Raw genomic sequence first — 23261 nt, 5'->3', positions numbered from 1 at the left:
CTCTTGGGTTCGACCCTTTTTTACCCTTACTATTGTTAGTGAGACCAAGATAGGAATTATTATCTTTGGTAGGCTCGACGACAGCCTATCAAGTTTTGGCGCCGTTGCCGGGGAGGCAAAGTCACATTGAATGTATTATTGTTGAATGAGACTAGATGTGTGTATATGTATAGTAGTTTTCTTACCTTAATTTTTGTTTATGTGTGTTTAAATTGCGATAGTCATTGCTAACGTTTTTCTTAGCTTTGTTTGACTTTGCATGACACGAAAGAGTAAGCAATCACCGCTTATTCCCGTTGATCCAGAGCTAAATAGGACTTTGAGAAACGTGAGGAGACTCTTGCAAGGCACACCCGAGTTTTCCATTGTATATTCGGATTCCGATCCGGAAGAGGTTTTTGGAACTAACGAAGAAGATAACATGGGAGAGAATCCTCCTCAACCATTGTTAAGAGACTATGACCACCCCAACGCATTCCAACTTCGGAGTGGCATACGTCTTCCCACCACAAATGCAAACAACTTTGAACTTTCACCTCAACTCATCCGTATGATTCAAAGCGATCAATTCGGAGGTAGTCCTCATGAGTGTCCTTTTGCTCATTTGGACAACTTTCTTGAGTTGTGTACAACTATCAAGCAAAACAACATTTCGGAAGAGTTCATCCGTATGCACATGTTTCAATTCTCCCTCCGTGATAAAGCAAAACATTGGTTGAGAACAGTTGAAGAGGGATCATTGAGTACATGGGACGAAGTCACTAGAGCCTTTCTTGGAAAGTATTGTCCTCCGGAAAAGACCGCCGAACTAAGAAGAAAGATCACCAATTTCAATCAAGACATTGATGAAACATTGAGTGAAGCTTGGGAGCGTTTCAAAGATTACACAAGGAAATGCCCCCACCATGGTTTTACATCATGGATCATTGTACAAAGCTTCTATGACGGTCTTACTCCTATTTCAAGGGCCAACCTTGATTCCGGGGCCGGTGGTAGCCTCAAAAAGCTATCGGTGGACGATGCATACAAGATGATTGAAGAAGTGGCCAAGCATTATGCATATGGAGGTGATAGAAGGCAACCTCAAACAAAGAAGGGCGGAATTCATGATCTTAGTGCAATAGATCTTATTGCATCAAAGTTTGATATGCTAGCTCACAAGCTAGATCAAGCCACCCTCACACCCTCAAGCTCTTCCTCGCAAGTCATGTCTTGTGAGACTTGTGGAGGAAATGATCACTTGTCCTCTTATTGCAACTCAACGAATCAAGAGCAAGCGGCGGCAATTGGGCAAAGGAATGAACAATACTCCCAATCCCACAATCAAAGTTGGAAGCCCCAACATAACACGGGATGGAAGCAATACAACCAAGGCCCCCCACAAAATAACTACAACCAAAATCAAACCCAACCTCAAAACCACTACAACCAACCTCAATCACAAAACCAACAAGCTCCATACCGCCATCCCAACCAAAGGGATCAAAACCACCAAAGATAACAATATAACCAACCCGCTCCTCCTCCTCCACCTCCTCAAAAGACTAGCCTTGAGTCCGTTCTTGAAACTTTCATGACTCAACAAATAAGGAACAATGCGGAGATGAATGCAAACATCCAACAACTCCAAGCACATAATAAGATAATGGAGGGCCAATTGGCTCAAATTGCACAACAAGTTGGAAGTTCATCCTCCAATCCTAGTGGTCACTTTCCAAGCACAACGGTAATGAATCCAAAAGAGCAAGCGAAATCAATCACCTTGATTATGGAAGGGGGGTATGAAACTCCAATTATGAGAGAAAATTTTGCCAAAAAGGGAGATGAGGGAGATAGTTGGGTAGATGAAAGTGAGTTTGAAAATGAAGTGAGTGAGGAGGCGAGAGGAAGGTCAAAAATGAGTGATGAGGGTGCCTCAAAGAGAGATGAGGGAGAAGTGAAGAGTCAAGCTCCATTGAGAGCATATGAGCCTCATATTCCATTCCCTCATAGAATGATAGAGAAGATGCTAAATGAGAAACTTTCTAAGTTCCTTGATGAAATGGAAGGACTTCAATCAAACATTCCACTTCTCCATGCTTTGTCTCAAATGCCTACATACGCAAAGTTTTTGAAAAATATTCTTTCTAACAAGAGTAGGCTTGAGGAGAGTGATTCTATCTCTCTTCCAACGGAGATAAGTGCTATTCCTCAAAATGAGCTTCCCGAGAAGTTTGGTGACCCCGGTAGTTTTGCTATACCGGTTAAGGTTGGAGATCTTGAATCAACAAATGCTTTGTGTGATCTTGGGGCTAGTGTTAGCCTTATGCCTCTCTCTATGGCAAAAAGATTAAATCTTGGGGAGATTAGCCCCACCAAAATGTCAATCCAACTAGCCGACCGCTCGGTTAAAGTCCCATTGGGAGTCTTGAAGGACATCCCAATTCAAGTGGGGAAGGTTCTTGTGCCTTGTGATTTTGTAATCATGGAGATGGATGAGGATTTCAAAATTCCTATCATATTGGGTAGGCCCTTTTTGAAAACCGCGGGTGTTAATATTGACATGAAACAAGGGCGACTTACCTTACATGTTGGGCATGAAAGAATCTCTTTCTCATTTCCGGAAACGTTGAATGACCCCATGGTTAAACAAGTTCATCGGGTTGATGTTTTGGTTAAAATTTTGAAAGAAGACATGGAGGAGTCACAAGATGAATCGACTCATGCTCCGGAGGTGAAAAAGCAAGAGAGGGCCAAGAAGAAAAAGAAAAACAAGATCAAGTTGATAGACAAGATGTTTGGTTGCATTTCTAGTGATGATAGCAATGTGATTATTTTGCCTAAGGAAAATGGCAAGTGTGTGGGAACAATGAGATGGGTCAAAAAGGTGTGCCTTGACCCTCCCTAATTTTGGATAGCGCAATTTCGTCAAGCTAGTGACGTTAAAGAAGCGCTTCCGGGAGGCAACCCGAATATTTTTGTAGTGGATTAACTTAAAAAAAAAAAAAAAAAAAGAAAAAACAAAAGAAGAAAAAAAAAAAAAAAACAGCACAAAGTGCATGTCTTCCAACAACAACCAACAGGAACAAAGGTACCAAGGAGGTTCAAGCGTCGAAGAAGACCCGATCCTTGAGTTAGTCTTCTTTCTCCTTTTTTTTTATGAGCTTTTATTGCTTATCATTGAGGACAATGTTTATGATAACTTGGGGGGAGTCATTTGCATGCCTTCTTGCCATGTTGGTTTGTTTGGTTGCGTTTGTTTTGGTTGTTTCATTTCCCTAATATCCAAGACCCTTAATCCAATTTAGCTTCCTTGAAATCCAAATCTCTTGTCATGTGAATATTAGTGTTCCCTCTCTAGTTAGTAATGTGAATATTTTCGCTTTCTCTTCAAAAAAAAAATGATGAAAAAATTGAAAAATGAAAAAAAAATAAAAAAATTTCCCAAGGTTGAGACTCAAATGACAATGCTTATATGTTTTTCTTGCTTGACTCTTGAGCGATGAGTACTAGTTTTCTTAGAAGGGTGTATGCAAGAGATGGGGTCATTTAGAGGTCTATTAATCCTGGTTGCATTAGTGTATATGAAATGAAAGTCGATGAATGCTCAATTGCACATCTAGCATAGGATATTGTTAAATTTGCCCAAAGTAGGATATGTTTGAGTCAAAGTGCGGTCCCTTGTGCCCTTAATGTGCCTCACTTCCTCCCCGAAATGAAACTCTATTAGGGAATTGGTTATACTTGTATTATGTGTAATAAGTGGCATAATAAGCCACACGTTTCGAATAAAGAAAGAGCCGCTCACAGTTAAAAGAGGCGAGGGCAATAATGTAAAAAAAATGAGAAAAAAAAATAAAAAAAATAAATAGAAAAGAAGGGAGAACAAAAAAAACTCCCCCAAAAATTCTCAAAATTTTGATTTTCTTTTCTTTAGAGGTCAACTTGTGGATGCCTCCCACACATTGTCGAATTTGTTGCTTATTGTTTCTTGTGAAATTCCCGAGTTAGAGTGTAATTAAGGGGCCTTGGGTGTGCATTTTGGGAGGTGGACTAGCATTTTGAGATTTTATAACCGAAAGAGGGCTCATTACAACTTTGGAATATCTAGGTGTGCTCTAATGAACTAGTAAAAGGCCAAAGGAAGTATCCTAGTGCAACCTTCTTTAGTTTTCCTCTCTACCCCCAACTCATGTGTACATTTGTATGATCGGTAATTCTTGAAAGTCGTTCACTTGTCTTGCTTGTGTCTCATATCCCGATGAGTTGACTTGGGCGAAAAATTGAACTTGTGCGATTTTTGGCGATGTGCTGTGGACTGCGTGAGTTGTGGGGCAAACTCATTGGAAACCCTCACGAGATAAAAACTCGTCCTCTAAGGCGACTTAGAGGTTTAAATTGCTTCTCACTTGTGCTAAAAGTGATGATGGTTGTCACCATGCGGATTTGTTTATGTATGCTTCCCCCTTGTTGCCTCTCCTTGGATTGATGATTAGCAATTTGTTTTCCTCCTTTGGTTTGACATTTTTGTTTTGCTCGAGGACGAGCAAAAGCTTAGCTTGGGGGGATTTGATAACTTGCTATTTGATACGATTTTAGGGTGTTTTGAACCTAGTTTACTTGATATAAATTGCGTTTTGGTTCATTTTTACTCTATTATTATGCAATTCTTGTGTATCCTATGCTTCACGGGTTGTTGGTGTTTTTGTTGAGATTCTAGGTTCAAAAGAACGACCAAATGGAGCCCATGGATACAGAGCCGAGGTTAGAAGCAAGAAGATGGATGAAAGAAGCCAAGGAAAGGAGCATTATAGAAGAAAAGATGAAAAAAGGGGTTTAGAAGACCCTGCACGGCTGTGCCAGACCTTGCACGTCCGTGCAGGAGGTTCCAGAAAGCTTCAGCAAGCTGCCAAGGCCTGCACGGCCGTGCTTAATCTGGCACGTCCGTGCAGAAGAGGGTGCACGACCGTGCCAGACTTTGCACGTCCGTGCAGAAGTGCTCCAGAAACTCAGAACATTCTGCCAAGGCCTGCATGGACGTGCCAAATTAAGCACGTCCGTGCAGATGTAGCTGCACGTCCGTGCCAATATCTGCACGTCCGTGCGGAACTGCTCGATTCTTAGCAGTACGTTCTGCCTCAATTCTGCCCCCTCTGCACGTCCGTGCCAAACTTGGCACGGCCGTGCTTAGCCTTGCACGTCCGTGCCAAATCTGGCACGTCCGTGCAGACCTGCAGTCGAACTCCTTCCTTGTTTTCTCCGTCCTTTTTATTTGGGGGTCATATAAATACCCCTTTAGAGCTCATTTGTACGGGGGAGGCAGTTTTTCAGAGCTTTTCTCTTAGTTTGTAGTCTTAGAACATTAAATTCTCAAATCACTAGTTAGTTCTCAATTATTAGCTTGGAATTATTCAAATTCAATCATTGTAGAAGACAAAATCCACCATTGTTGCTCACCTTGAAGCTTCATAGTAACCATTTCTTACTCATCTTTTCTACTTCTCTTTACTTTGTTGTTAATTATTTGCTAGTTCTTGCATGTTTTGGATTGTTAATTAGCTTAATCCTTAGTTTGAATTTGTTCATGAATTGCTTGAAATCTTTAATTGCTTTAACCCCCATGGATTGTGAGTAGTCTAAATTCTAGGGTTTGGGCAAAACCCTCAATGTAGTCACTAATTACTTGTTGCATGTGCTAATTTGGTTGTTGTGGGATGTTAATTAGTTGAGCTTAAGTGGTTTAATTGCTTAGTTCTTGTATATGGCCATTGCTAGAACTATTTATCCAAGCTTTCTCAACGAAGGATCGAGAGATGAACTTGAGTTAGCTCCCTTATGCTTGATTGACCCGAAATGCCATGAGAATAGGGATTACCGGTCAAGGGAATGTTTATGTCATCGTGATTATGCTTTAACACTTGTTTTATGCTATGTAACCACGAGAGTAGGTCGTATTCATGATTCAAGTAATCCCTCTAGCTTGAGAGAGTAGTTGGGTGCTTTAGATGACTTCCCCTAATTTATCCCATTAATTTACCTTGATTGTTGCATGCTAATTGTGATTTGTGATGAAGTTGAGTGGTATAACCCAAGCCCTAGATTCCTCTTAATATTGTTAACCTCCTCTTAGCTTAGTTGAATTGTGTTAGAAGAAGTTACTAAAAACCAACCCAATTTAGAATTCGTTTAGCTTATTTAAACGGTAGTACTCGGTGGTTGATTCAACGCCTCTCTTGGGTTCGACCCTTTCTTACCCTTACTATTGTTAGTGAGACCAAGATAGGAATTATTATCTTTGGTAGGCTCGACGACGGCCTATCACCTCCCTTGCACCACCTTTCTGGTACCAAGTGTTACCCCAAAACTTCGGGATTTCGTGGGATTAAGACCCAGTTTCTTGGCAGCAACATTGGATATAAAGTTATGGGTTGCACTCGGATCAATCATCACCCCACAGAGCTCCTATTCACTACTCCGGCCAAGCGCATCGTTTAGGGATAGTCAGTCTTGTTTTGGGTGTTTTTGTCCCATGGGAGAGTTACGTCACAAAGACTGGTCTGGCCCGAGTTGCACCTGCAAAAACACGAAGACTCCAGTTGTAGGAGCTCCGCCTCCGACGATCAAGTTAGTAACTTGAAAAGGAATAAAGAGTGTGGAAATTTAGGTGGGTATCTACTTGGATTCCAAGCTCAGGCGTTCTCAGATGAGAGAAAAAATGTGTGTAATAAATGATTGATTGTGTCCCCAAAATGGGGGAATATCTCCCTATTTATAGGGTCGTTGGAAGGTGTGCCCCTATCTAGGTCACTTGACCTAGATTTTAGTGGGCTGCGCCGTTTCATGGCACTTTTGGAAAATTGGGCCCTTTTAGGCCGCAATTTCAGGAAATATCTGAAGGGGACACGTGTCAGATGGCTATTGGTCCACTTTGACCAGCCTAGGCTTGACACGTGACCTTCTCTCATTGGTCCACATGTCTGGGGTATTTTTACCCTAAACATTTGCCCCTCACAGGGGTCACGTGGCGAGCCACGTGTTGCCTATGACACGTGGCCACCTGTGAGAGGTGAACAGTGAAAACGACTAGTAAAATCTAGGGTATGACGAGGATGCCCCTGTTTCACCCCTCTATAAATAAGGGTTTACCCTTCTCCCTTCTCTCCCTACTTTCTTCATTTTGACTTTGTAGAGAGAGAAAGAGAGATTCTTAGAGAGAGATACTCTGAACCCGTCTGCGTCAGATTTCCAAGATTTCCGTGTGCTCACTTTGACAGCACCCGGTCACCCGTCTATAGCAGTTTTCAGAGTTTTTTAGAGCTAAAGTAAGGTAACCGTCTGTACCCTCTTTCATCTTTTCCTTCATTTCAAGTTGTATACATTCTTTTTTCCGTCTGTATACATAGTATTTAAAAATAAAATGAGCTCTCAATCCACACAATCGGCACTGCCTAGGACATTCAGCCGTTCTCCTGGAACGGATGAATCTAGAACAGGGGGTGCCTTTTCTGGACTATTGGAACTGCTGTGCTCATCCCCGAATTCCTCTGTAACTAGGGGGGAAAGTTCGGTGTTCGGTTTGGATTATGGCCCAAACCGAAACCAAACCGAATGAATTCGGTTTTACATTTTTCAATCCGAATCCAAACTGAATATTAATTCGGTCCAAACCAAACCGAACTGAATTTCTGATTAGAAAACCGAAATCGATCCATACATCGAATTTTTTACCAGATACGAACTGAAGTACGGAGCATAAGAAAACTAAGAAATTTGTATAATTATAAACACAAAACAATACAAACTAAATTGATTGATAATTTTATATAATCTACTATTATAAATTTGCCCACAATAATCTGACATTAAAAGACAAAGATTAAAAAAAGACAAAGATTAAAAAAAAAATCAGATCTTTAGCCTCGCTGCTTCCTTCTTAAACTTTTGGCTCAAAACTTCAGATCCATCTCCAACTTGTACCTCTTTACTAATTGGATCTTCTGCTTCGGTGTTGGGGAGGGAACGTGGTGGTGAGCAGCGGTGAAGTGGTGGTGATTTGAGGGAGAACGAACACCGGAATGGAGCAGTTGAGTTTACACAAGAGAGATACGTTGAGAACACAAGTGAGGAGGGTGACTTGAGATACCGGAGTACCGGACTGGTGGTGGTGGACGACTGGACGGACGCAGTGAGGTGGTGACGAAGGAAAAAAGAGGGGAAATCTAGGGTTTTGGTGAGGAGTGCCGAGGGAAAGTGAAAGGGAAATGGGAAAAGAGGGTAGAAATCTAGGGTTTTGGGTATATATATGAGGATAATGGGCTGGTATTAGTGGGCTTAATAAATTTCTGTTTGGGTTTCGATCTTCGGTTTTTGGAATCCCAAGACCGAATCCAAACCGAAATATTTCGGTTTTAATTTTTTCAAACCGATCCAAACTGAAAACCAAAAAAAAACCGAACCGAATTGCTTATTCGGTTTGGTTTGGTTCGGTTTTCGGTTTTTATCCAATTTACTTTCACCCCTATCTGTAACACCCCCAAATCTCCCTCTACGGAAATACTAGTATAATACGTATAATTATACCGTGGAGATAGACTTAGGCGTATTAGCGTCGCGTGATTACGCAAGACTACTCAACTTACTAAAAATAACAATACTTTGCAGCGGAAACTTCAATACTCTTCTTTATTAATAATAACCATAATAGTAACCAATGTTATGAGTACTCCAAATAGATACAAGACCAAATTCCTAATTTAGTGAAAACCAATCCCGGGACTCCAATGCATCATTTATTGACTCCAACCTTAAATAAGCAACACTGCTTACCATTACGGTAAACAGGGCGAACCAAAACAAATAAGAAGTACGAGTTAGCAAAACATGCTAAGTACGATAAGTGCAAGATCATTAAACTCAATTTATTCGCAAACATGCTTTAAAACAAATTTCCAATAAATAATCCAATAATTCCAAACTCATCGTTTAAAACCAATTCTCAATAATTCCAATATCAATAATCAATAAAACCAATTCCAATTATTTAAAAAACCAATTCCTCTTATTAAAACCAATTCCTCTCCCAAGTGTGCACACCCCCCAAGCTAGTCTCCTTATGTTACAAGGCTATTCTTGAGGAAAGACCCGGTCATGCAAAGTCCAAGGCCTTATCAATAAACCAAATCCGCATAGTGGGATTACCAACATGCTTATAAAGCATAAATAATAATAAATCCATGATTCAATAAATCCTCTTTTAAATCCAATAATTCAACCTTTAATAATAATAATTCAAACTTCTTTTAACAAATTCAACATGCTTTTAAAATCAATCCTTTTTAAACATGAATAATAAATTAATTACTCAAAACATGTTATAAAAATCAATACTCCAATTTAATTATTAAAACCAATCCTTTAAACATACTTTTAATTCATAAACCATAATTCAATTCAATTTAATTCAATTCATCATAAAATCATTCAAAAACATGTTATTCAAAACGATCACTTTCAAGGTATCTAGCCACCTAACGTACCTTGATCTTCACTTAGCCAACAACACTTCAAAAGGACTCTCAAGTAGCTTGATCAAAAACACCCTACAAATAAATATAACCTTAATCAATATAAGGTTAACAAATAATCACAAATAATTAAATTAAACCCTCCCAACTATATGTACATGAACCTCTTAAATTAATTCAACATGAACATTATTAAAATATGAATTTATATAATTAAAACTAATCATAATAATTTCATATTAATCTCCCATAATAATAATAATAATAATTGAATAAAAGAAAAGGAGAAGAAAAGAATTGGATTTGCGTAGGAAATAATAGGCAGAACTTTCAGATGATATAACTCCTTTGATATAGCTCCGAATTGGGTGATTCTTGAGCCTAAACTCAAGGAATTGTTGAGAGGAACAACTTTCTGAGAGACGTCACTACCCCAAAAACTGACCAGAAGTGCCCGAAAATTGGATTCAAAGATGAAAGGGATGATTTGTGTAAAATTGAGGAGAAGAAAAGAAGAGAATGGGTGTGAAGAATGTGAGAGGTATGAAGGAGTATTTATAGGCTAGTATGAGCATGAATTATGTTAGGAAAATGTAGGAAGAATTATGGTAATTAGGGTTTAAGAGATTACTTGGAGATGTGAGCAAAGATTTAAGGAAAGTTTTGATATTTGAAGGGATTGTGTAATTGAATATGGAAGGTATGTGATTAGGGGATTTTTCTCCTCCCAATCGGAATGCGCCACGTGGGCCAATCAGGTCCTGCCAAGTGTCCCCCAGTTGGAACTGTCAGGGCTTGCCACGTGGCACGCGCTTATTCGTCCACCTTGGACCTGTTATGTCATGACATGTGGCATACTCCATGCCTAATGGAGAAACCGGCCACCCAGGCCCAACTTCCGAGGGAAGCCCAATCGGCCCTAGGTTAACCTAAACCTAGGATGGGCACGTTTCCCAAGGTTATAAATACCTCCCTTAATCCTCATTAAAGGGGGATAACGAAAAAATACATTAATTACACACAGTAATAACCGGCTGATCTCGCTAACAAAGCAGATTACCTACATTAAACACTCTCACCTAGAGAGACCCAATCACTTTAATTTCCGCATTAATTACTCCTTAATCAAGTACTAACTTGACCGTTGGAGGCGGAGCTCCCACCACCAGGAGTCTCCGTTATTTTGCAGGTACAGGCGTCCGGTTCCATTCTCGGAATTGTAACTCTCCCGCAGGACATCAGAAAACCCCGAAACATTTGGCGCCGTCTGTGGGGAGAGTACTTCTGAGATGGCATCCAAGTCTGTACCGACTCCTGAAGAGAGGCGTCCCCTAGACGACCCTCAAGTTCAGTCGGACCATGATACTGAAAGTGAATTTGAAGTTGAAGCTCACACAGCTTCAGACGGGACCCTAAGGGCCCGACGTACCCGTCATACCGAAAGGAGGGAACGGGAACATCTTCAAACTGGAAGTGAGCCAGCAGGCGCACCGCCTGTTCGGCAACAGCCAACTGATGGGTCTGCTCCCATCACAAGGAACGAACTCATGACCTTCATGAGGGACTTCAAGGGAGAGATTCAAGAGTTGATCAACAAGAAGCCGCCTGCTCCAGTCAAGGAGCAGTCGGCTAAGAAACCCTCCACTTCACTGAAGAGGAAGCCAGTTCAAGGGCGAGAGGCGACTCCTCATCCTAAATCTAGGAAGCGGGAGCCACCTGCCCTTGATTTCACAAAATTCCGTTTTCCTACAGGAAATAGGAAACCTGTTCGTCATATTCAGGTGGATGGGTCGAAGCAAACATTCACAGACGCTCGGCTACTGCTAGAGCAGAAGAAGAGTGACCGATTGTCAGAGTCGGCCTCTACTTCAAACTTTCAAGACAGTCTGCGAAATGCCTCAATGAGGCATACTCAGTCGTATCATGAGAGTCAGTCAGGCGGCACCTCCCGTCAGTCCGGCTTTCATAGCGACCAGGCGTTACCAAACTTACCATTTGTGCCGCAACAGCAGTATTTTTTGTAGCCACCTCCATTTGGTGGACCTGCAGCAAAAAACGTCCAACCTATGGACTGGCAGCTACGGTTGCTTAGACTTGGTGAACAGCCGTCGGCCTTCTCCAAGGAAATTACTAAAGCCGCTCAGCCGGCCAAAGTGAAAAATGTACTAGTAGGCGCCTATGACGGCACTACTAACCCAGAAGACCATCTGATGGCATTCACCAACCTGATGTACCTTCAAGGGTTGGATGATCCCACTTGGTGCAAGTGTTTCCCAGCGACTCTCAAAGGAATCGCACAACAATGGTTCGACAACCTGCCGACTGGTTGTGTAAATAGCTTCAGGACGCTTGCTTACTTATTCACCTCCAACTTCGCCATGAACATCCCTGCGAAGAAAACGACCCTTGATTTCGGAACAATTCAGCAGGGCGAGAAGGAGGGGCTTCGTTCTTACATCAGGCGGTTTAACCTGATGAGAATACAGATTCAAGGGTTACCGAATGAGGTAGCCTATACTGACTTTTTCAGAGGTCTCAAAGACGGGTCTACCTTCAAATTTGATTTGGTTCGAAAGAGGGTGGCGACTCTTCAAGAGGTCTTGATTGAAGCAGAAGCCTATATACAAGCGACTGATCTTTGTACGGTAAAACAGTCGGACGGAAAAAGGTTCGACAAAAGAGAAGGACGACAAAAACAGTCGTCAAACAAAGATGAGAAGAGAAAAGAGGTCTGGGCGGCTGATTCCTCTAAACAGCCGGCCCAGAAAAAGAAAAAAGAATTCAAACCATACTCCCCAAAGTATGCGTTTAACAAGGATAACCAGTTTATCCTAAAAGAAATCAAGGGACGGATCTCAATTGAGAAGCCAATCCCCATGAAGGGTTCTGCAAACAACCGGAACCAAGATAAATTTTGTGCTTATCATGATGATGTTGGTCATCACACCAATGACTCCATCAGTCTCATGCGGTATCTGGACCGCCTGGCTGAGCAAGGTGATCTTGACACTTATGTCAAGAAATCTACGGGGAACACTTTCTCAAAAAAGCAGTCGGCCAAAAAGAATCAACAGGCCGACAGCTCTGATATAGATGATGCAGTCGTCTACACCATTGCAGGCGGCTTCTCAGGAGGCGGCCCCACTATTAGGGGCAACAAAGACAATATCATGCGGTTAGATGTAAATTCCGTTCACCAAGAACGGCCGTCCAAATATTCATTTCCTGAGATTGTCATCACTGAAGAAGATCTAGGAGGGGTAAGAGGGCCGCATGACGACCCTATCGTTATTGAATGTAAAGTGGCCAACCAGAGAGTTGGCCGAATCCTCATAGATACCGGAAGCTCCTCAGATCTCATCAGTAGCAAATGTCTGTCGAAACTAAAATATCAGACTGATTGCATACATCCGGCCTCCCACCCTTTAGTAGGGTTTGGAGGAGGAGTCGTCCACCCACTGGGACGAGTGGATTTACCCATCCGCCTGGGCGAAAAAGGGGAAGGACGACACATGGTAGTCCGGTTCCTGGTAGTAGAAGAACTCTCGGCCTACAACATGATTCTGGGTCGACCAACCCTGAATAATTCCTAGGCTGTTATAATCCCATCTCTTATGTTGCTCAAGTTTGAGAGGGATAATGGAACAGTCGGCTCCCTAAGGGGAGATCAGAGGATGGCCCGAGAGTGCTATCTCTCGGATGTCAAGCCCACTATTATGGCCACTGGGTCAAGCGGTGAAAAAACAGACCTTGACAATGTCAAGGAGAGTGCGCCTGTTCAAGAAGCAGGCGGCAAGAAGAGAAAGGCACCCCAGACAGGGGCCGCAAGAAAAGAAAGAAAATAGCAATCATTGGCAGAGGAGCGGTCGGATGAGTTCCGCCCTCAGCCGGCTGGTGAGCATGCAGACCTGATCTTAGACGACTCACGTCCTGACCGAACAGTCAAAGTTGGGACGACTGCTCTGAGAAACCTTGGTGACGACTTTCACAAACTATTGAAAGAATACAAGGACATCTTTGCATTCGAAGTCCATGAAATGCCAGGCATTAGTCCTGATCTGGCGGTACATAAACTGGCCGTGGATCCGAAAAAGAAGCCGGTACGGCAGAAGAAACGGAACCATGGCGAAGAAAGAAGTCAGGCGGCAGCCGCCGAAGTGAAAAAATTACTTGATACAGGGTTCATTCGGCAATGTTACTTCCCAGACTGGGTTGCAAATGTGGTGCTTGTTAAAAAGCCGAATGGCACCTGGCGAATGTGTGTAGACTACACAGACTTAAACAAGGCGTGCCCCAAAGACAGTTACCCTCTGCCTAAAATTGATAATCTGGTCGACTCAACAGCCGGCCATGCTTTGATGAGCTTTATGGACGCCTACTCTGGTTTCCATCAAATTCCTTTATGGAAGAAAGATCAGGAGAAGACGGCCTTCGTCACTGATCAGGGGTTATACTGTTACACGGTCATGCCGTTTGGTCTTAAGAATGCCCCGGCTACCTTCCAGCGAATGATAAACACTGTGTTCTTTGATCAGATTGGGAGAAACGTCGAGGCATACATTGATGATATGATTGTCAAGACTAAACTTCAGAAAGATCATCTGTCGGACCTCCAAGAAACTTTTGCCACACTCAGGCGGCACCATGTCATGCTCAATCCCAAGAAATGTGTATTTGGAGTTGAGTCTGGGAAATTTCTCGGATTCCTTATCAATCAGAGAGGAATAGAGGCGAACCCTGAGAAGGTGCAGGCGGTCATTGACATGCAGTCGCCTCGTACCATCCGAGAGGTTCAGAAGTTAACAGGTTGTTTGGCGGCCTTGGGAAGATTTCTAAGCCGATCAGGCGACAAATGCCTATACTTTTTCCAGGCAATTAAGAAAAAGGCAAGGTTTGAATGGGGGCCGGATGCTGAGGCCGCCTTCTAGAAATTGAAATTTCACTTGCATTCCTTGCCGAGGCTGGTCAGCCCTTTGCCCAAAGAAGTACTCTACATGTACCTGGCCGTCTCTGATCATGCGTTAAGCGCTGTTCTCCTTGCTGAAAGAGACGGCTGTCAGCTCCCGGTCTACTTTGTCAGTCACGTACTGAAAAATGCCGAGTTGAGGTATCCCCTAGTGGAGAAATTTGGTCTTGCACTCTTCATGGCTGTTAAAAAATTGAAGCCCTACTTTTTGGCACATGCAGTCGTCGTGTATACAGACCAACCTATCAAGCGGCCACTTACCATCATGGAGTCGTCAGGCCGAATGATCAAATGGGCCATAGAAATACAGAGCCTCGAAGTTACTTTTGAGCCTAGAAAAGCAGTGAAGGGGCAAGCCTTTGCTGACTTTATTGTAGAGATGACTCGTCCTCCTGACTCTCAAGTTCCAGACCAAGTATGGAAGGTATATGTGGACGGAAGCTCTACTTCAAATGGTTGTGGAGCAGGCGTCATATGTCAGTCGCCAGAGGGCGACAGGTACGAGTATGCTCTACGCTTCAGTTTTCAGGCTTCAAACAATGAGGCAGAATATGAAGCTTTAATAGCCGGGATCCGCATGTGCAAGGCGGCAGGGGCAAGAAAAATAGACGCCTGTTTCGATTCACAATTGATAGTGAGTCAGTACAATGGCGAATACGAAGCAACCCATCCGGCCATGATCAAGTATTTACAGGCGGTCCGACAAGCAGTCGGCTCCCTTGAGGATTTCCATCTGATCCAAGTGCCGAGATCAGAAAACAACCAGGCGGATGCACTGTCAAAATTAGCATCATCCGCCTCCTCTGATACTCCTCGAACTGTTTTTTGGGAAGTAATGGAGAAGAGAAGCATCGAGGAAAACCCTATTGGAATCCTAGACAGAAGCTCAACCTGGATGGATTCAATCAGGGCATATCTGACAAACGGTACACTGCCGGATGATCCTCAACAGGCGGCAGCACTGAAAAAACGAGCCACTTGTTTTGAAATGATAAAGGGAGAACTTAACAAAAGAGGGTACCTTCAACGCTTCTTAAAGTGTGTTACTCCAGAAAAGGGACAAGAGATACTAGACGATCTTCACTCTGGTTACTGTGCTTCTCATATAGGCGGTAGGACGCTTGCTCAAAGGGCAAGGCGGCAGGGCTACTTTTGGCCTACTTTGGAAGCAGATGCAATGGAGATGGTGAAAAAATGTGACAAGTGCCAAAGGTTTGGCAAACTAATTCACCGTCCGGCTACTGACCTCACTACCATTCATAGCCCACTACCGTTTGCTAAGTGGGGCATGGACATTCTGGGTCCATATACGCCTGCTACAGGCGGAAGGAGGTACATACTTGTTGCCGTCGACTACTTCACTAAATGGGTAGAGGCGGAGGCTGTAAAGGGAATCAAGACGAAGGATGTAATTTCATTCATTTGGAAAAATGTCATCACTCGGTTCGGGGTTCCCATGTCTGTGGTTTTTGATAATGGTCCCCAATTTGAGACGCCTGTTCTCAAAAGCTAGTTGGGTGACCAAGGAATTGCAAACTACTTTGCATCTGTCGGCCGTCCACAAGCAAACGGCCAGGTAGAAGCCTTTAATAAAATCATCTCGGACGGCCTCAAGAAAAAGATTGAACGAGCAGGCGGCCTATGGGCGGATGAACTGCCACATGTTCTCTGGGCCATTAGGACGACTGAAAAAGGGGCGACTGGAGAAACTCCATTCCTCCTAACTTACGGTGCGGAAGCTGTTCTTCCAATAGAACACTACGAGCCGACTCTTCGAGTAATGCTATATGACGAAGAGGCAAACTGGGAAGCCATGCGCCTGGCATTAGACTCACTTCCTGAAAAGAGGGGCAATGATGTCTTGCGCCATGAAATCTATCGCCTGAGAATGACTAGATCATACAACAAAAAAGTACACAGGCGTCCACTCAAAGTAGGGGACTTTGTACTTAGAAAAATGGAAACAGTTGGTAGGGCTAATGAGTCTGGCAAACTAACTCCCAACTAGGAGGGACCCTACCGAATCTGTGAGGAAGTCAGGGACGGTACCTACCGTCTGGAAACACCAGACGGACAACCGTTGCCTCGAACTTGGAATGTAGATAATCTTAAGAAATATTTCTTTTGAATGATGTAAATAGTCAAGAGCTACTTAATTAAAGTTTGCACTTACTATTCAATTTTGTTCTAAGAGGGGCACGCCTACTAACAAATAGTCGGCTACTCTCCATGTTTAATTTTTATTCTTACTTAAGAGGGGCATGCCGTCTGTACCTTTACAGTCGGCTACTCTCCATTGAGTTTTTCACTCTATCTTCAGAGGGGCATGCCGTCTGTACCTTTACAGTCGGCTACTCTCCATTGAGTATTTTACTCACAATAGGGGCATGTCGTCTGGACATATAGTCGGCTACTCTCCATAAGAAGATGGCCGACCGGTTCCAAACACATAGCCACCCCCCTAATACTTAGCTAAAAAGATTAGGGCCTGGCCGACCCTATGCCAAACAGGCGGCTACCCTCCTTTTACTTAGCACCTACGTTCACCAAGAACTTACCAAGGCCACAGGCCGAATGATCAGACCAGGCGCCAAGCCAACTGATCAAATCTACAAAACTAATACGACCTGTCCCAACATCATAGCAGGCGTCCGGCGGCATCCCTCCGGATGAAATTCGTCGCAGAGAGCAGCTCCCTTTTGGGTGGAACATTGTTCTATAAACTAATTACACGACACCTATACGACTGTCCCCAAGGGCAACCACGTAGCCGTTTTTGAGACAAGGATAACTCTATCACTAACCAAACCAGTGGTAGCAGTTGACATCTGAGTCAGATGACCGCCTGTATTACTTGGGATAAATGCAGGGGGTACCTCTTGACTTAATAGCCAACAAACATTGGCGAATCAAGGGGTCTAGCCGGCCTCCGCCGCCTGGTACCTCTACTACTCAATCTAGAGTGTGACGAAGACTAAGTAACTCCTATGTTAACTTATAGTCACTCAAACTTAGTATGGAGCCTAAAAGGTATGAGTCGTCCGCCTGTTTTTAGCAAACAGGGGCTCTCAACCACTACTCCTGCTAGGTTAACAAATTATGAGTTAAAAGCCAACAAACATTGGCGAATAAAGGGAAACAACCGGTACCCGCCGCTTGTTATCTCTACTACTCAGTTCCTTGGCGACTAGGTAATACTCATGTTTACTTGGTCAGACCACTTTCCTACTTGGTTAAATTTACAAATGACAGGACCGCCTGCCTAAAAAGGATCCAGTCTTTAAAATAGTTCGAATACCGATTGGATAAATGGCCGACTGATCGTCTATCCTGGAAACAGACAACCAGTCGTCCAGGGGCATAGGCGGCGTGCGTGACTAACTATCCGTACCTATCTGCAACTATCGGCCATGCAAAACAGTTGGTCTAGTGAACAATTGGATATTAGAATATGGAATACTTAGACAAATTTGAGAGACAAATTTGAGGGAAAACAAAAATTCATTAAAAAGAAGCCGGTCATTAAAGACCGGCAAAATATTCAAAGCCCCGGCCCCCTGGCCGGGTAAATACAAAACAAACGGCACGCAGGCCGTGGAAAGAATACATAAAGCTTAAGAAGGGGGCAGATCTTCAATATTAGCAGCTGCCGCCTGGTCAGCACTCTTCTTGCTGGACTCGGCTTCAGCTGCATCCTTTTTTGATGCCTTACCCCCAAGCGGCACAAGCGCCACTACCGGCTCCTCCTCCTCCAACGCTTCCTCCGACGCCTCTTCCTCAGCAGCCGCCAGGATCTCTTGATTATATGTATCAGAACACTGGCGGTACGTTTTTTCCCAAGAGGCAAAGTCGGCATTGGGGAAGAGGCGGCCCCAAGTCATGCGCTGGATTTGAGCAGAGTCTTCCATCATCTCCCGGACCAGCTCTTTCTTCTCTTGCTCGGCCTTTTCCGAGAGCTCTTGAGTAAGACTCTTCTCCTGGGTCACCAGGCGTTCCTTTACGTTGGCCAAGGATTTCTCCAAGGCTTCGTATGAGTACATTTTTAGGCGAAGAGGTTTCAGCTCGGCCTTGAGATTGGTGATGGTTGCCTCCAGCTCGTCATTCCTCTTCTGGGCCGCCTCTAACTGAGCCCGAACAGCGGCGGTAGCCTGCGCCTGATAATAAAGAATATCAATGGTCAGAACTTCATTTTGGGCAATTTGAAACATTGCCTTATCACAGTCAGAGGCGGCCATAGCTTTTGCAGCCTTTACCTCTTTGTTCTTCCGATCAAGCGGCTTGCGAAGGCCGTTCACTCGGAGCAGGGCCTAAGTACAAAGGAACATGCGTCAGATTCCAAACAAAAAGAAAACAGGCGTCCAGAAATTCAAATGCTCAAAAAATATGCTAAGTATACCTCAGCAAGGACCCCTGCAATCCCGTCTAGGTCAAGGGTGCCGACACCCCTGACCGCCTCCCTTTCAGCTGGAGGAACTGCCCTGATCATAGACTTGGCCATCTCTACCAAGTCAGGCTCCTGAGGGCCGGCTGCATCAAGCATAAACAAACGGATTAGACCTAGTAAAAAAGGGAGCGAGTCTAAAATTTACAAGGACAACTTCTTACTTCTAGGCGGCCAGGTTGGAGTTTTAGAAGAAGTGGCCGGCTGTTTCTCAGCCGCCACATGTTTCCTGGAAGAACCAGGAGAGCTCCCAACAGTCGTCTTCCGGGCCTTGGGGTCCGGCTGTTGGGAAGATGAAGCTCTTGGAGCACCCGTCTAAAAAAGAAGAAAAAAAGTCAGTATATGCATAAACACAACTCCAAAAAGAGGGTGAAAGGTTCGGAGCTCACCAAGGGTGCCCCCTTCTTGGGGGAGTCGGTTGAAGCTTGTTGCATGATAGAGGCCCGCAACATGGCCGCCGCAGTCTTGGAGGCGGTGATTTTGCTCATGGCGTCAGCTGCAAAAACAAACGGCAAAGTTAATAAGTCATAACAAGAAATGTATGGAACAACAGAGTATTCGACAGGCCGACTACCTCTTGAGCACCGACTGCTGAGGCCACAGGCGGCCAAAAAGTACTCGTCATAGAGCCACTTGAAGCTCGGGACGCAGTGCAGGGGTACTTGCTCTCGTACCCCAGAAGTAGAGTCGACCCTCGACTCTACTTTAAAGAGTCTTTTATCAAGGATCTCTTTCTTGGCCTTGGGGGGAACAGGCGGCATGCTACGACCGCCTGCAAGAAGGGGCGGATTCCTGTTCCACCTATTGAAGCGCTTGTTCAGCTCAATGTCTGAACTCTCAATGATGAGGAAGGTGCTCCGCCAGTCCTTCCACTTGTTTGCTTTACCTCTCGTCATGAGGTAGACCCTGTGGCTTGTTAATTGATACCAGCCGGTACCGCCTGTCTTAGGGGTCCGGCTGAGATAGTTCATATGGGCGAAAGCCTCGAAGCTCGGCTCCACCCCGTGTAGTTCGCACCCGGCCACATAGCCAAGTACGTTAACCCAGGAGTTTGGGGCTAATTGCCATAACCCCAACTCATACCCATCCAAAATCCGCTGAACAGCCGGATGTAATGGGAAGCGCAGCCCTGCCTTGATGGCCGCCTCGTAGCAGCCAAAGCAGGCACTATCATAACTGGAACCAGCCGGCCAAACGACTGTGTCTTCTGGATCCGGCACAAACACTAGAAAGTCGGGGCCCATGGTGTGGTTTGCAATAAAGCTCTCCACTTTCTCTTGCATTGCTGTGATCCGGCCCCGAGGTACCGTGTAGTAATAGGGGGTGTTTAGCTCTCGGTGAGAGGCGGATGGCTCCGCCCAATTGTCCCCCTTCTTAACTGCGTGAGAAAGTCTCGCCTCTTGCAGGCGGCTGTTTTTCTCTTTTGTGTCCAAAGAAGCATGGCCAGAAGAGCTTGACTCGGAATCGTCCTCTGACGAGTCCGAAGAGGACGACTCCTCCCCTCTCCCGGAGGGGCCCGCCTCCTCTCTTTGAAAAGGAGCAGAATTGTTAACTGTTAAATGGGAAGGGGTCACTATGACTCCTCTCTCAGAATTGCCGGCTTTCAGGCCGCCTTGTTTCACTTCCACATCTGGCGCCTGGTCTCGCTAACAAAGCAGATTACCTACATTAAACACTCTCACCTAGAGAGACCCAATCACTTTAATTTCCGCATTAATTACTCCTTAATCAAGTACTAACTTGACCGTTGGAGGCGGAGCTCCCACCACCAGGAGTCTCCGTTATTTTGCAGGTACAGGCGTCCGGTTCCAGTCTCGGAATTGTAACTCTCCCGCAGGACATCAGAAAACCCCGAAACAGTATGTATGTCATGAAAAATATTAAGGAAATTGGGATTGCTTGGGGAATAATTAAGAAGAATGAATGACAAGAAAATATAATGATTGAATATCAAAAAGATGGAGAATTAGAATTATGGAAAATAGGAGATTTTAAGAAGATAATTAAAAATACAAATTACCAAAATATTTTTCCAAAATCTTCATGGGATGGCCGAAATTTTTGAGCTTTCCTAAGCTCATATTTTTGGCCCTCCTATTTAGTATTTAGGAATATATTTTGCTAGTTTTAAGAAATTAAAAATAATTGTGTAAATAATATTCATTGTAATAAATAATTAAATAACAAAATACCTAATATTCACCAAATAATTTAACTAAATAAAAATCAGATTTTCACGTAGGAAAATCCAAAATTATTAGCTAATTAATTGGGATTTTAGGACCTATTAAAATAATAATAAAATATAGATTTTGCCTTAATTAAAATATCTGAAATATAAATAATCCGGTTTTTAAAATAGGATAAATGGATAATAAATCTTATCCAAAATAATGATTAGTTTTCAAAATACTTTTGGCGCTAAAATTCAAATATTGTTTTGGCTCCAAATAATAAATTTAATAAAATACCCTTTTTATAAAATAATTCCTAATTAATTAATTATAAAAATACGTATGAAAATACGGGGTATTACATCCTCCCTCTCTGTGTCTATGCAGGACGTAATGGCTAGAGTTAAACAAACGACTACTAAGCCTAGAAGCCGGCGCGCTATGGAAGTGCTCGCAGATGAGGTTGTTCCGGATGGGGAACAGGAGGAATCAGAGGAGAGAAGTGGTTCCGATGATGAGGCTCCCTCCTCCTCCGGCAGCTCAAGCGTGAGGGAGGCAGGAGGTGAAGAAGCCGCCTCCTCTCACGGGTCAGGAGATGAGGTAGGCGACAACGATGCAGCCGAAAGATCGGGGGACGACGCATCTGGCTCCGATCAGGACAATTTTGCGGCTGACTATCAGCAGCCGGTTAAGACTTTAGCTAACCCTGACCCGAAAAAATAAGGATGCTGCCGGGTGATATAGCCTTGCTGAAGAGAGGCTTCAAGGCCTTCAAAGAGAAACACCCCCTTGGAAAAGGGTGGGATATTATAGTTCCGCCTAGGGATGCGGTTATTGCCTGGGAGGAACACATTGAGAGTGCAGACAACTACTTTGTCTACTTAGTCGGCCTCCGGTTCCCCCTCCATACTGGGATTAGGAAAATCCTCAAGGGGTATGATCTGGGTGTCTTGCAGCTCACCCTAAACTCGTAGGTGAATATTCTGAAGTACATTGCCGCCTCTGAGCTCCAAAATATAGCCCCCAGCTTTTCCGCCTTCGCTCATATGCACTATCTGAGCAAGGCCCCAGGCGGTCATGGGGCGTGGTATACTCTTACCACCTTGCCCCAATACGGTAATACCAAATGACCTTGGGAAAGGTGTCCAAATGGTCCGGGTGGAAGGAGAAGTTTTATTTGATCTCCTCCCCCAAACTTAAACACAACCGGACACTGCGCCGGTATAATAAAGAATCGGCTCTCCTGGGCAGGCTCCTCTTTTGGCACTCTCTTCTAGAGCCCGGAGCAAATAATGGACCCGGGTTTCTTCGACACCACAACTGAGCCCTTGGGGGATGGGACTCATATTATTGTGCCAAAGAACTACATCCCCCATCCGGACTTCTTCAAGGATGAAAGATTCCTGTCCGCCAGCGGGTTAAAAACCATGTTTCCCAAGAGTAGATCCATTTTGCATCCGGCAATTATGTTTTTTTTTTGTTTTTGTTCTTCAACTTTTTATTATTTTAACTAACTCCCTGTTTTCCCCTTGCAGCCGACGCCTTGAAGATGGTAGATATGGAGAAGAACCTGGTAAAATCTGCTGCGCAGCTGCGCAAAGAGAGCCTGCTCTCCTAGAGAGCACCCGTTGAGGCCAAAAAAGCCAAGAAAGGCGGGGTATGACCGTCTAACCTGACTTTTTTTCTTTCAATTTCTTCTAAGTGCTTTTTCCAGCTAGTAACTTTTGATCCTTTATTTGCAGAACACTAGCAAATGCGTTCCGCACTCCATCACCAAGCTTTTCAAAAGACAAGGGGAGGAACTGGAAAAAACTCCGACTGCCAAGGCCACAAAGAAGAACCCTACCCAGTCAACTTCCTTTGCCAATTCGGATTGTCCTACGACTGGCGGCAAGTCACCATCCGTAATGAAGGTTCTGAATGAAATCTCATAACGTTCAGGGAAGAAAGCGCTGGATGCCTCTACGACATTGAAGGGTGGCCAGCCACCCAATGTTGCAGGCGGTGCTGCAATGACTAGGGAAGAGGATGCCTCAAAGCCCCATCCTCAAACCCAAGGTAAGAATAAGATTGAACTTCCTTGGCCACTTAACTTTATGCGAGTCAAGACTAAGGTTGACCCTTCGGGGGGTTCAGTCAGCAGCCGGCAACGAATGAATGCCAACTATGCTGCATCC

At 44.1% G+C, this 23261-nt stretch overlaps 1 protein-coding gene across 1 annotated transcript; it reads left to right on the top strand.

Annotated features, from left to right (window-relative positions):
* Window positions 1–421: 421 nt before the first annotated feature.
* Window positions 422–1501, top strand: LOC110734946. Its single transcript, XM_021915067.1, has one exon. The coding sequence runs from the start codon at window positions 422–424 to the stop codon at window positions 1499–1501; it is 1080 nt and encodes a 359-aa protein (XP_021770759.1).
* Window positions 1502–23261: the final 21760 nt, after the last annotated feature.

This window comes from Chenopodium quinoa, unplaced genomic scaffold, assembly GCF_001683475.1.
Source record: "Chenopodium quinoa cultivar QQ74 unplaced genomic scaffold, ASM168347v1, whole genome shotgun sequence".
Lineage (NCBI taxonomy): Eukaryota > Viridiplantae > Streptophyta > Magnoliopsida > Caryophyllales > Amaranthaceae > Chenopodium > Chenopodium quinoa.
This window is presented reverse-complemented; position numbering and strand designations above follow the sequence as displayed.

What these genes read in the sequence shown, in the direction of transcription:
- LOC110734946 (XM_021915067.1), top strand. Translation starts at nt 422, where the DNA reads ATGGGAGAGAATCCTCCTCAACCATTGTTAAGAGACTATGACCACCCC.